The sequence below is a fragment of the Lissotriton vulgaris genome, unplaced genomic scaffold (genome assembly GCF_964263255.1).
Source record: "Lissotriton vulgaris unplaced genomic scaffold, aLisVul1.2 SCAFFOLD_2511, whole genome shotgun sequence".
Classification (NCBI taxonomy): domain Eukaryota; kingdom Metazoa; phylum Chordata; class Amphibia; order Caudata; family Salamandridae; genus Lissotriton; species Lissotriton vulgaris.
The window spans coordinates 206,680-220,294 of record NW_028244933.1 but is presented as its reverse complement, the minus strand read 5'-3'; the positions used below and the strand labels follow the sequence as shown (position 1 = coordinate 220,294).

The 13,615-nt window shown below is 42.7% G+C and overlaps 1 protein-coding gene across 1 annotated transcript in view; it reads left to right on the top strand.

Annotated features, from left to right (window-relative positions):
- LOC147666690 (mitochondrial amidoxime-reducing component 1-like) overlaps positions 1-13,615 on the top strand; it is a 220,710-nt gene that overhangs the window by 39,175 nt on the left and 167,920 nt on the right. The window contains exon 2 of the mRNA XM_086948963.1: positions 6,435-6,608. Within this exon, the coding sequence (XP_086805089.1) occupies positions 6,435-6,608 (174 nt within the window). The remainder of the gene's footprint in view (positions 1-6,434; positions 6,609-13,615) is intronic.

The following is a 13,615-nucleotide window of genomic DNA, read 5'->3' as shown; positions in this document are numbered from 1 at the left end:
CTTCGACAACCGCTACCATCGCTGTTTCCGTACCCTGGCCCGGGCGGAAACCTGTCTGTGACGGTTTTAACAGTTCGTTAGTTTCCAGGTAGTTCGACAGCTGACCGTTGATGAATTTCTCAGCCATCTTGCTAATGCAAGGAAGGAGGGAGATTGGCCTGAAGTTGGCCAGATTGCTGGGGTCAAGGTTGGGTTTTTTGATTAAGGCTTTGACTACCGCCTTCTTCCAGCTCGGAGGAACCGTTCTGTTTTCTATAGAAGTGTTTATCAGGTTCACCATTGGTGCAAGAATGGTAGGATCGACCTGTTTTAGATGTTTGACTGGTGCTGGATCATGCGGGGACCCACTTTTGAGAGATTGAAGGATGGGCCCTAGGGTGTCCTCACTGATGGGAGAGAACATATCAAGTTCTATGTTTAGCTTCTGGAACTGCAACGAGTGGGGAGGTGGGGGGTCCACAGGGGGACGAGGGGGGAGATGTTGGAGGATGTTTTGTATTTTTTGGTCAAAAAACGTGGCTAACTCATTACAGTGACTGTCCGAGAGATTATACGTGCATGTTAGTTCTGGGGTTTTTAAACGTTTTTTCACGATTTGGAAAGTTTCTCTGGACGAGCAGGATGCCGTGCTAATTTTTTCATTAAAGAAGGCTGTTTGTGCATTTTTGAGGGTTTTTTTGTAGTTGGGAATAGCCCGTTTATAGTCACTTTTGCTGTTGAGATCGAAGTCTTTCCTCCATACTCTTTCCGCTCTCTTGCAGTTTTTCTTTAGGAGGCGGACCTCGTGTGTAAACCACGGCGTGGTGGCTTTTTTCCTAGGTTTCAAATACGGTTTTTTGGGAATAACGGTGTCTAGGGAGTGTTCAACCCAAGATGTGAACTCCGCGTCTGCTGAATAAGGGTTAGTTTCAAGATGTGGCCTGGTATGCTCTAGTGCTTGTTTCCATTTGTCAAGGTCAAGTTTGGCCCATGGACGGGAGAGTCTACCCGGTGCTTGGATGGAAGGAGGAATGGTCTGAATCCGCCAGCTGAAAGGGATAAGCAGGTGGTCTGTCCAGGGCACTGGGATCGGTGTTCCCAACATAAGGTCAGGGAAATTGCAGAAAATGGGATCAAGCAAGTGCCCAAGATTGTGCGTGGGAAGATCGTTTTGTAAGTGAAGTTGGTGAGCTGCCAGGTCTAGGATCAGTTTTGTGGCAGTGTCATCTTTACTATTATCGAAGTGGACATTGAGGTCCCCTAAAATTAGGAAATTGGGCCAGATGCTGGCCATAACCAAGGAGCATTCCAAAAGTGAATTATGGAACTGCCCCATGGCTCCTGGTGGACGGTAAATGAGAACTCCTGATAGGGAGTTACGGGTGGAAATTTGGATAGTGAAGTGCGTATTTTCACAGTCCGTCAGAGGGCTGTCAATAAATCTGCATGGAAAAGACTCTTTATAGATGACAGCTATTCCTCCTCCCCTACCCTTTGGACGGTTCAAGTGTTGTATAAGGAAGCCGTGGGGCAGTGCCTGTACAATATCGACGTCTGAGTTTGGAGCGAGCCATGTTTCTGTAAGAAACAGGATCTCCAGTTGGTGCTCCTCAATAACTATTTGTATTTCATGGGCGTGTTTGGACCTGCAGTTGATCAGGACCATGTTATTGACCATCTGAGGGAAGTGAGACGACAAGTTGTGTGTCGTCAGCGTAGCTCACTATTTTTTATCCCGAATGGAGCAACCACCTCCTCCAATGGGGACATGTACACGTTGAACAAGGTGGGGCTCAACGAGGAGCCCTGTGGTACACCACACCGGAGGGGAATCAAACTAGATAGTGCATTGCCTTCCCAGACTTGATACTTCTGATTTTCTAGGAAGGAAGACAACCATGCCAATGCCATGCCTGAGACTCCGATGTTAAATAGGCGCTGGATTAAGATACGGTGGTTAACCATATCAAAGGCTGCACTCAGATCCAGGAGGATCACTGCCACTGATCCTCCTGAATCCAGAATGCACCTCACCTCTTCCATAACTGCAATCAGGGCCGTTTCTGTTCCCTGCTCCGAAGTTGCTCGTTAAATTCCAGAAAAGTGGAAAGTTGCTGATTCACCATCTTCTTCGCAATCTTACTGAGTCCTGGTAGCAGAAATCGGAAAGAATAGGACAGTCAGAACATAAAGGAGAGCACGTCAAGTCCAAAGACAAGGAACCTGCTCATCAAAGTAAAAAATTACAATTTCCCAGAAAGAAGATAGCCAGTATTAAAGTAAAACTTGCAGAGAATTCTGAGGACGCAACTGAAAAACGGAGAGTGGGCCCTGACAATGCTAGACAGCGCAGCAGAAGTGACCATAGCTCGCAAGATCCTGATGAATCTTCTGGAGACAGTGGACACGGATGAATACATTCAAGTGGAAACTGCAGACACCCGAATTAGCGTGCCCCATAGACTATATGAAATAACATTACATATAGAGGGAGATAAAACTAGGAAAATAAGAGGTCTCTTTTGGAAGAATCTATCTAAAGGCTATGATATCCTTCTAGCAGAAAAAGACTGGCCACTAGAGTTTGTCAGTGTGTGCCCACATGGCGAAAAAATGATTATGCCTGCCTTCTCAATTCACATTCCAATTCATAAAAAAATACACATTTGCAAGAAAATGGGCAGTGGCCCAAGCCCATACATTATATAAAAATCATGTAGGATGGGATGAGGATTCTCCTCATCATAAAATCCAGTTAAAAAATCAACCTACTGCACAGAGGCAGTATCCTGTTAAGCAAGAAGCTAAAAAACAAGTCAGAAATTTTTTAGATCAACTTGAATATCGGGGGGTGATTGAAACATGCACCTCACAAATGAATGCCCATCTAACTGTCCTTTGTTTCCTGTCTCCAAGCCAGACAATTCATATTGTCTAGTTTTGGACTACAGACACCTAAACTCCTGCTGTAAAACCTTTGCAGTACAAAACTCACACAGTGCAGCACTAATGAATAACATTGTGCGCAAGAAATATAAAAATATTTGACCGTTTTCTCCAGCATGGGGACCCAAAAACAATTTTGTCGTCTCCCACAGGGATTCAAGAACAGCCCAGGATTATTTTCAGCCAGGGTAACAGAGTTACTACGAATATATGATAATGAGGCATTATCTTATGTCGATGACATCTATCTTACAGACGATGACCTGGAGACTCACTTGAAAAGAGTGAACACCATCATACTTGGGTTCGCATCTGAAGGGTACAAATTTAACTTTAAAAAATCACGAATTGCCCATCTAACTGTCCTATTTTTAGGATATGAATTATCAAGTGAAGGCAAAAGCCTAGCAGACAACTTCTTAGAGAAGTGTGCAGTACTCCAAGCTCCAAAAGCGCTGAAAAACTTACAATCAATTCTAGGTTTCTTGAATTTTGGAAGAACATACATTCTAAATTATGCAGAGAGGGTTAAACCTCTCTACGAACTAATAAAACCTGATTTTAAACCAATTAATTGGACTCAAAAACACACAGAAATCTTAAGATTATTACAGACAGACATGGTAACTAAAACAAAACCTCAAACACACGCAAACTAACGCAACCTTGTAATCCGAGTCATCCCAGGAAGATGCCGATTAACATACCTGACCTCTAATGAGGGAGAAACGGTACCAATAGCTTACAAATCACACTTGTACACACAAGCTGAAATGAAATTTAGTTCTACTGAAAAAATTCTAACTGCGGTTCAAACTGCTGTAGCAAAAAAAAGAGCCTTCGCACAAGGTAAACGAATAAGAATCGTTACACCGGTACCTGCTCTAGAAGCAGTAACAAGAGCAAGCATTACCAATGCTAAAGCTTTACATCCGAGATGGATACAATGGGTTAATTCTCTTGCTGCACCAGACGTAGTATACAAATTTGATCCTAACTTAAAAACACAAGAATTTCTACAATACGAATATGAATGTCCTCTGCAGACCGAGATCATGCCTCTGGAACATTACGGCTGTATAATATATACAGACGGCTCAGCACACCCGCAGTTGGGGGTAAACAAGCCTATAGTGCTGCGTGCGCGATTGTTAAAGGTCGTTGGCACGATTGAAAATTTAAACCTTTGGTCACTAAAACTCAATCACTCGGAGACTGTACAGCACAGCGAGCTGAACTACAGGCTTTTAAGATGGCACTTGAAAATACCGATCGCGAATTCCCCACACTAATAGTGTGCGATTCATATTACTGTGTCCAGTCTTACAATGAATACTTGCAGAACTGGGTTCAAAACAACTTCAAAGATGCAACAGGTGGCACAATCAAGCATAAAATGCTTTGGGAACAAGTAGTTCTTTTACAGAAAGAACTACAAAAGAGTCACGTGATTCATACACTGAGTCATCAACGTGATGGCGTTCACGTTCTTAGGAATTCATTGGCTGATGAGGCAGCGAAAGCAGCTGTACAAACGGCTTCCGTAGCTGACATTACTCGGTCAAAAACAAAAATAGACAGCGAGATAATGCAAGCTGTCAGTGCTTCAGTAAAAGACAGTGGTAAGACACTCCCGAAGGGCTTTCCAGTAAAGTACTCATACAAAACTGATGCAAACAACGTTCTGTTTGCTCAAATCCCTGGAGTGGGGGATAGAGCAATTCCAAACACGGAACACAGGTTAGGACTAATTTTAGCGGCACACGAAGGGCTCGCTTCTGCACATGCTGGTGTTTCCGCCACAGTATCATTATTAAAACAGAAATATTGGTGGCCACGCATGAGAAAACAGACTAGGAACTATGTTCTAGAATGTGAAATATGCCAAAAAATGAAAGTATCAACAGTGAAACGACCAGCACAGACGCCCCTTCTAATCTCAGACAAACCATTAGCATGTGTTTACCTGGACATCTGTGATCCCTTACAAAGGGACGGTAACTATAAAAATATCATGGTCGCAGTGGATTCCAGCATGAGATTCATTTGGATGTGGCCCCAGCGCTCGGCTGATGCCAGAACTGTTATAAAAGATTTGCGAGTCTTTATCGGCACATACGCAATTGGCATGCTACATTCTGACCAGGGTCCTGCGTTTAGCTCTCGGGCTTACAAGGAGGCCATGGCCAGCATGGGCATTGCTTTGCGGTACTGTAGTCCATTCCATCCCGAGGGAAATGCAGTAGTGGAGAGAAAAAACCGTGACATAAAGCAATCTATAACAGCAAGGGTATTAGGTTCGGGTGACGGGTGGGTCAAACATCTAATAAGTGTCCAATGTAGTCTTAATAACATGCCAAGAAATTCTCTAGGAGGTATCAACTTTTATCATTGTATGTATTGTATATATTTTATCCGTTTTATGTATATGGCTCAGAAACCATATAAATGCTTTTACAGTATTATTTCATAATACTCCTTTTACTGTACGCACTTTACTTTATGATAAGTATTGCAATTGTGGCAATTCATTTCTCTTGCATGAGAAAGAAGACTGCTCAATAAATAACCACTTTTATTGAAAACGCCTGTCTTTTTATTTCTCTGCACTCTGGTGAAACTAAGCATGCACGATTGACTGAGCGAAATAGCTATCTATTGTTTTCACACAACTCTGGAGATATACTCCTTATTCTGGAGAGAGCAAAGTTGTCATGTTTATGCGGTTGTCAGAAACTAACCCCTTCTTGTCTAATCATGAAAGTTAACTCCTTCCTGTTCATTCGAGAAAGTTTCTAGTGACCTCTGAGCTAACTGGCATACCTAATTAAGTCTAACATATTCAGTAGAGACCTAGTCAACCTCAGTCCTACCGTTTATGTTATTTCAATGCGCAGAGCCTATTGGGCATATAGGAACTACACTACAGTATGGGGCACCATACTTATGCATTAGCTCCCATGAGCACCATGATAGGAGGACAGGACAAGAGCAATCAGCTGGACTATCTACCAAGCTGAGGGCAAAATCTTTCCTTTTAAATAGTTGTCTAGAGGTATGTAGCTTATTTCAATAATACCTCTAGTAAAAGGGTACATATGAGATCATGTACACTAATGCTCATCCTCCGCAGAATGCTCACAGATACCCTCTTCTATCCCTATGTGCGTCAATATCTAACTCCTTGACAAATCCTGATTCACACAAGGCCATGGTGAGTTCTGCATTTTGTCTATCAACTGTTGTTTTTGCATGGTGAGTTCAAAAGCACGGTGCATCCCATTGTGAATAAGAGATGCACCAGCTTCCGAGCCGGACATGTGCAAGACCATGCCCCTTCATGCATTGTGCATTTCCCATCTGTGCACATACTTCGAGCAAATGCCCTTCGTGATTAGGCCATGTGCATTTTTCACTTGAAAATGGAAAAATATTTTTTTTATCTGGTCCTCTGTTTTGAAGCCCTCAAACTATCAAAAACGTATCTCTGTTCTTCTCGTTAATTTCAGACATTGGCTTGTCACTACGGAAAATGGCGGCATGGTCACTGCTCCACAGGAGCCAAAGCTTGTTCTGATTTCTGTTTCCTGTGATGGGGCCTTTCTTACCTTGAAAGCACCAGAAATGGAAGAACTGCGCATTCCTTTGAAGCTGCCGAGGACAAACCCGGTGCTGAATTGCAGGTAACACAGGATGCAGTCTGAACTGATGTGCATATTAGTGATAAAGGCGAAGGAAATGGCAACATGCTTTTTCTAGTTATGCAAAGCCTTTGCAACGGATGCCAAATTTATTCGGACTAATGTTTTTTTGTCCTAAAAACATGAAAAAATATGACTCTTCATTGTGCTTTCTCTAAAATCCAGTGAGCGTGGCATACAATAGCTCAAAGAGTGACACACTCTTGGCAGAGATCTATGTGCAATAGGTAAGCCATAGATATCACCAAGGTCTACATTTATTGGCTCAATACTTATGGTAAACTACGTTAAGCTTTTTGTTTGTAGATTTTTGCAGTTCGCACATTATAAAAAGTGCTTCATGTCTGTAGTACACACTTTGTTTGAATTAGACAGTTAGATCTTACCAAGTTTGATCTCATTATCTCTCACAGATAGGGCCAGATGTACCAAAAAACTGGTCGCATAAATTTGTCACAATTTGCATCTCATCTTTTTGGGACCAGTATCTAATTTTGCAAACTGACCTATATATTAGTAGGTTGGCTAGCGAAATACTCAACTGGAGGGGTTGCATAGCAATCTGCTTAATTATTAATCCTTAGTTGGGTCACTTGGCTGTAACCACTGGGATGGTTACTTGCAAGGAGCAGCAAGCCACCATTCCTGTTTTTGCATTGCAAAACTGAAATATGTTTTTTTCATTTTCTTTTAACAACCTGATTTCTTTAAAGGAATTGATGTGGCATTTTTTAACAAAAAATGTTCAGCTTTGAAAGACTTCAGTAAGAGTTGGCAGTGGTCCCCTGAAGTTGTAGATTTGGTATTGCTAAACATAGTGCCCCCCCCCTGAGGTTAGTGCCCAGTGCGGCTGCACTGGTTGCACCACCCTAAAGCCGTCCCTGAATGAGAGCTCAATGCAAGGATATTTCTAAGGGTGGGTGGTAAACTTTGCTCCGCCTGCAGAGTTTTCAGAGATTTTGCCACTGTGTGTTGAGCTTGGAACGCGGAGTTCAGTAAAAAACTTTGCCTCCGCGTAGCGGAGTTTACCACCCCCCACCAAACTGCGTTAAAGAAAATAGCTTACCTTATTTCGTTTCTTGTTGCGTGGCATAGAATGAGGAGCTGGGTGCTAGGGCACATGCGCAGAGCTGCGACGGGACTCGCAGTCGCTGCAGGTTTCTAGTAAGCATGCATACAATAACATGCATGTGCACACAGGAGAATCCTCCAGAGACTGGAATCGGATGCAGGAGGCAGCAGGAGTGCATTGCCGTCAACTTTTCGTAGACCTCGAGGATCTGCATTCTGCAGTTAGAAGGTAGGAGACGTGTGCCGCACTGATCGAGCTCCGTCCCAGTCTAAGTTACATGGGGCGGAGCAGAATTCCACTGAGTTTTCATTCAAGTCCGTGGAATTTCGCATAGTGACATTCTATGGGCTATGCTCACCCTGGGCTATATCTAGTATTTGTAGAGCTATCGGTAGAGAAGGAATCAGTGTTGCCACACTGATCAGCACAATTAGGGAGTGCCTGGCCCCTCCCAAAGGAACCGTGCAGTGAAGAGAAATTTTCGGTTTCCCAGAACTGCAACACCAACAATCAGCAACAGTTAACATTCTAGAAAGTTGTTTTTATTGATGACGTCTACTGGGGTTTTGAGGGATATTTTCATAGCATTCACTTTTTTGCCTCTTTAAGGAGATGTAAAATAAATAAGGGTCTGATTACGATGTCAGTCTGAAAGGCTCTGAATGGCAGTCGGATTCCCCTAAACCATGTTGGAACCTATGTTTCCCGTTCAGAAAGCGAATCGTTCAGTCAGTCCGAATCGGTTCTGATTGGCATTCTGAAACTCCGAGTCAGTCTAAGCCGAATTGTACAGCTCTACGGACCGCTTTCTGACCGACGTATTACAATGTTGGATTTGGACAGCCTTTCGGCCTCTGTCCGTCCGACACAAAAAGGCTGTCAAAAACTGACTTCTGGGGCCGCTAGTAGGCTCTCCTTCATCCTGAGGCATCCTGTTGGGGGTGTGGGCGTAACCAAGGGACTCCCCTGTAGAACCATGCACTGTGTGACGGGCACCATATGGTACCCGCCACAGGGTGCAAGGTATTCCAAAACCACCCATTTTTCCAATGGAAGTCTGAGTTATTGGTTGAAACACAAGCTCAAATTGAACTCAATGGGAAACTCTCTGAACAGTGAATGGAAGCATCTTAATCTGTCAGTCGGACTTGCCAAACTTGAGTTAATCGGAACCGATTCCGACAAGGAGTAGGTCGGTTTGCTTTCCAACTGACATCGTAATGAGCGCCTAAGTGCCAAGGCCCTCATTTGGAGCCACTGCAGCTAACACTACCTATTGCCCCTGCTGGCGCTGCCAATGACAGTACCAAAGCAATTACTAACCATTACATTCCTATAAGTGGGACAATTCAGACTATTCCAGGCCCCCAAAGCTATATGAATGACTTTGGTAGCAAGTATTAGTAATTTTTAATGCATATTGAATAAATAACTGTTGTTGTGCACATCTCAAAATTAGATAAATCGTGCCACCAAGTAGCAAAATGTCATACTAGCTGGTGTTAATAATTAAGTGCTGGTGCCCAGCAGCGGAAACCACCGCCTCAAAATAAGCACTGAGATGTGTAGCCCTTCTAATTTCCAGAGTAGTGACATTTTGGGAAGTAACATAAAAACACACTCTTTCAGTGTTACCAGCAATCTGCAAATATTGTTCTATAGTACTAGTAGTTACTATATAACCATGAAAGTATTGTGGTGTTTGGATTCTTGCAGTAATAATGTGAATGCTGTGTTGTCTATTAGTGCGCTCTGGGTCATAGACATTAAATCTGTAACATTTAGAATAGTTTGGTGTCCGCTATAAACAGTGTGTGACAGGCAGATGGCTGTCCACCACAGTGGTGAAGGTCCCCCCTTCACCCATCCCAATTAAATAGGAAAGACAGGAGCTGCCTGTAATCCTCGGAAAGATGGGTCAAGTTTTATAGAAAACAGTTCAGCTAGATATACCTCAAAAGAAAATAAGAATTCACTTTTTTAGATAGTAATGACTCCTATCTATGGCAAAAGATGTGTCCACAAGATGGAGACCCAGTTACTTGCATCTTTTTCTATATTTTTCCTCCGTAGCTGTATAGAGACTTCCCTGCACATAAGGAGGTCACTGTTTTATGCTGACATGTTTTCTGCTGACACGTAAAGGGTGCACTTTGATCAAAAATGTAATAGCGGGCAGCGTGCAATATCATGGTGCCTTGACTGACATTATTTTTGTATTACAGAAACAACCCATCAAAATGGGTGTTTGTTTCTATAAAAATAAATAAGCACAGAAATCTCCTGTGCATGTAGGGAGTTTTTGTGCTTTATGGTTTGGGGATATATATTTGTCTTTTCATATGCCATGCATCATGTGAGAGACCAGAGCAAGAAAAGGAAATGGTGGAATGCCTGCGCTAAATAGGGTGAATCTTCGGGCATTCATACACTAGTGACCTAGTGATGGATGGGATGCTAGTCAAATACAGTGGAGCTAAAGCTTTCTTGTTGTAAGCCTGCTAAACCTTAAATAATGCTGTAAAAGAGCATAGGCCATTGTGATGCATAGAAACTGTGTATCTGGACCTTTGATACAGTGACTGGATACCTGCCAACTCACATGGTGCCACCGTGTGACACACGATATCGGCTCCCATCACACGGTCATCTGGTTAGGAGCCGATATCACATGGTGGCAGGCAATGCAAGCTGAAAATCATCGTGAATAGTGGATTTCCGGGTCTTGTTCCGAGGCTTTGAACTGCCAACATCCATTAAGGGGTGTGAGAACACCCTAGAACATTGGCACCAGACCAAGCAAGCTATTTTGCTTTTGGAGGAAGGGGCTTGGGGCCTAGGTGGGGGCAATAGTGCCTCTTAGGTACTTCTTGGCACGAGGCCTCGTCCGCTCGTCAGGTATGTGACTGCAACCCTGAGAGTGCTCCAGTAATATCCATATTGTGAATGAGCGAGAACAATATAGTGTTCAATGACATCGTCAGGCAGGCAGCTGCAGAACACAAAAATACAGTATTTTGATTGACACCTTGGTTGATATCTCATTAGTATCCACACACCCCTAACCATTGGTTCAAACATATCTGCCTGAGATTATCACATAGTTCTTATAAAGAACAAATGTACAAGCCCAGCATGCAGAATATACTAGCACTGGGAAATCTATTGCTGCACAAGGCACCTTAGATTAATATTACTGTGGTTTTATAAAGTGCGTACCTACCCAACAGGGTTTCCCAGTGCTTACTTAGCATGAATACGGTTGTGACATGATTCCTTCACTGAATAAGCCTGTTCAAATGGACTCCTTCACTATCCTCTGGAACAGGCTGAATATAACAGGAAATCAACCCTCTTCTCTGTTGCTAGATGTCCATGAACTAAAGCCATCCCAAAACATTGTGTACTTTGTCCTGTATGTTTAATGTGTTTCCAGTCTATGATCAAATTTTGAATTGTACAGTCTCTTGATATTCACACTTTGTTTTAAAATAGTTGCATTAATGGTTTCACATAAGGATAAAAAGGATATAAAGGTCTTTAGAAAATGATGCTTTGTTTTTATTAAAAATGTTCATTTGTTGTTTTACTCACGTTATAAAGTAGAAAAGTGTTAGTATGGGTAATTGATAGCCATCTCCTTTTGATGTTTTCAAGCCAGAAACATCATCATATTTAACTAACAGAGGAAACACATGTTTGCAGAACGATATGTACTCCACACTGCATCAGGAATTACAGACTAAGGCCCTAATTACAATGTTGGTCAGATTTGCCTCCGACCGACACCCTTGCGGATTGGGAACTGAACGACCTCAGGTCGGCGGTTCGTCTACATTATTTGGATGCAACCGTACATGGTGTGGTCGGAAACAATTTCTCAATGGGAGCTTGTGCAGTGGGTGGAAACTGTTTGTGAACAGCCCTGCACCATATGGCAGGCACCTCAGGGCAGGCACTACAGGTGCCCCCCAAGCACAGATAGGGTGGGCCGACATGGAAAGGCTGCCAGAAACTGACATCATAATCCTGACAGCAAAAACGCCATCCTTAAGGGATTATGGTGGGTTTCCGTATGACTGATGGGCTCCATGAGTCCACTGAAAAGTGTTGGTAGGTCCCTTCGACTGCTGCCTCCAACCGCACGCATCGTATTTACAGTTGGACCATGGCAGTAGTTGCGGTTCGGACCTCAACGACAAGCTGCCGGTTGCGGTTCGAACCGCATCATGAGGCCCTACGTATGAGAAAAAATTAAATGTAAAGTGCCACATTAATCACTGTAACAGGTGTATTCTAGTACTGAAATAGCAAGATATAGAATGAGATACCATGATGTCCTGTTTTTTTGACTAACAAACTTGACTTCCTATCAGTAGGTTTTAACTCTCTGTTTCGTGTGAGCTAACTAGGCCAAGTGTAATAGCGTTTGAATACATAACCTAGTTTGACCAATAATATTCCTTTTAAAAAGAGAAGAAAAGAAAAATAATTTATCTTGAATAAAGTCATTTCTAAAATTTATAAACAGACACGCTTATATAGACATGAAATATGTGCCATGGATAAACCACATTGTGTCAGTAGAGTGTGCAAGCCCTCTAGGCTTGTCACGCGCTGCACAGCTAGATCTCAGGGCCATGCATGAGTAGCTCCTCCAAGTCAGATTTTGCCTTTGCATTTTGGAATTTGTACTTTTGACTTTAAACTAGATTAGTGGACTAAAAGACCCAGAATGCAAAGCATGAACCTGGACAGGATGAGCTGCTTATACAGGAACCATTTTTACGAAGTTTCTGCCTTGCTTCAGTTATCACCAGGGAGTTCACAGATGGCATCAATATAGTACAAGTGTGCCGGAACGCAGTTCTAAAACACCACCTTTGGATGAAGAAAAACCTGTGCTCATCCTTAGAAAAGTATTGTCACTTCATATATAACCCTTCTGGTCACACTCACACTAATACAGTTCGCAGCCAGCCATGGCTTCATCCTTTTACAATCATATAAGACATATACGTTAGACATCTTGTCCATCACCCAGTTCTGTACCTGCCAATAAACCAGCATCACCAACTGAACATGCATAGATTAACTAAAGAGTTTGTTGCATACTGCTAGCCAACCAAAGGACTCTAATATAGTCCACCACTGCAGATCCTGAGTAGCTGCAAACTATGACCGCTTCTTTACACCTCACAATGACATCTAGATATGACAATAGTAACATAAGTCCAGTCCAGCATATCTCCTCACCATTACTCTCTCCAATCATGCCTTCTCAGGACCAAAAAGTTTATGGAAAATATCAAGTTGGACAAGCCAGTGCAGTAATCAGTTAAGAAGTCTACGATCACAAGAAAAACCATAAAGGCATCTTCAGAGCTGCTCAAATTTGCCAGCCTACTTGAAACCACAAACTGTGCATCTCTCTCTCACACCTCTTTGTCCATCGCACTGCTAAGCACGGCGTCTCATAATACGATAACCACACCTCGGTGGTCATCACACACAACAAGAAATACTTCCCACATATGATGAAAAAAGACAAAAACAATACCCTTACAACTATACACCCTCTGCACTGTAGCTTGCTCCCTATGTAGGCAAGAGTTTCAGTGCCCCCGTAAGGGTGGTGGGACCAAATAAATGCTGCAGCACAATACAATATACGTTTTGAAATGTATTAATATATTTCCCTTGCATTTTACTCTCAATGAAAATGATTTTAAAGCCATTTCACTTTCAAATAGGAAGATACGAAAGAAAGGTACTGAAACAGAGAATGGCAAACACACATGGAATATGAAATGCGCACCAATTCAATCCAATCAAATCTAAACTGTTACTTGTAAAGCAGACGTACACATAAAGGCCCTTGAAATAAACCTCAAAGGGCCTTTACCAGCTGAGCCGA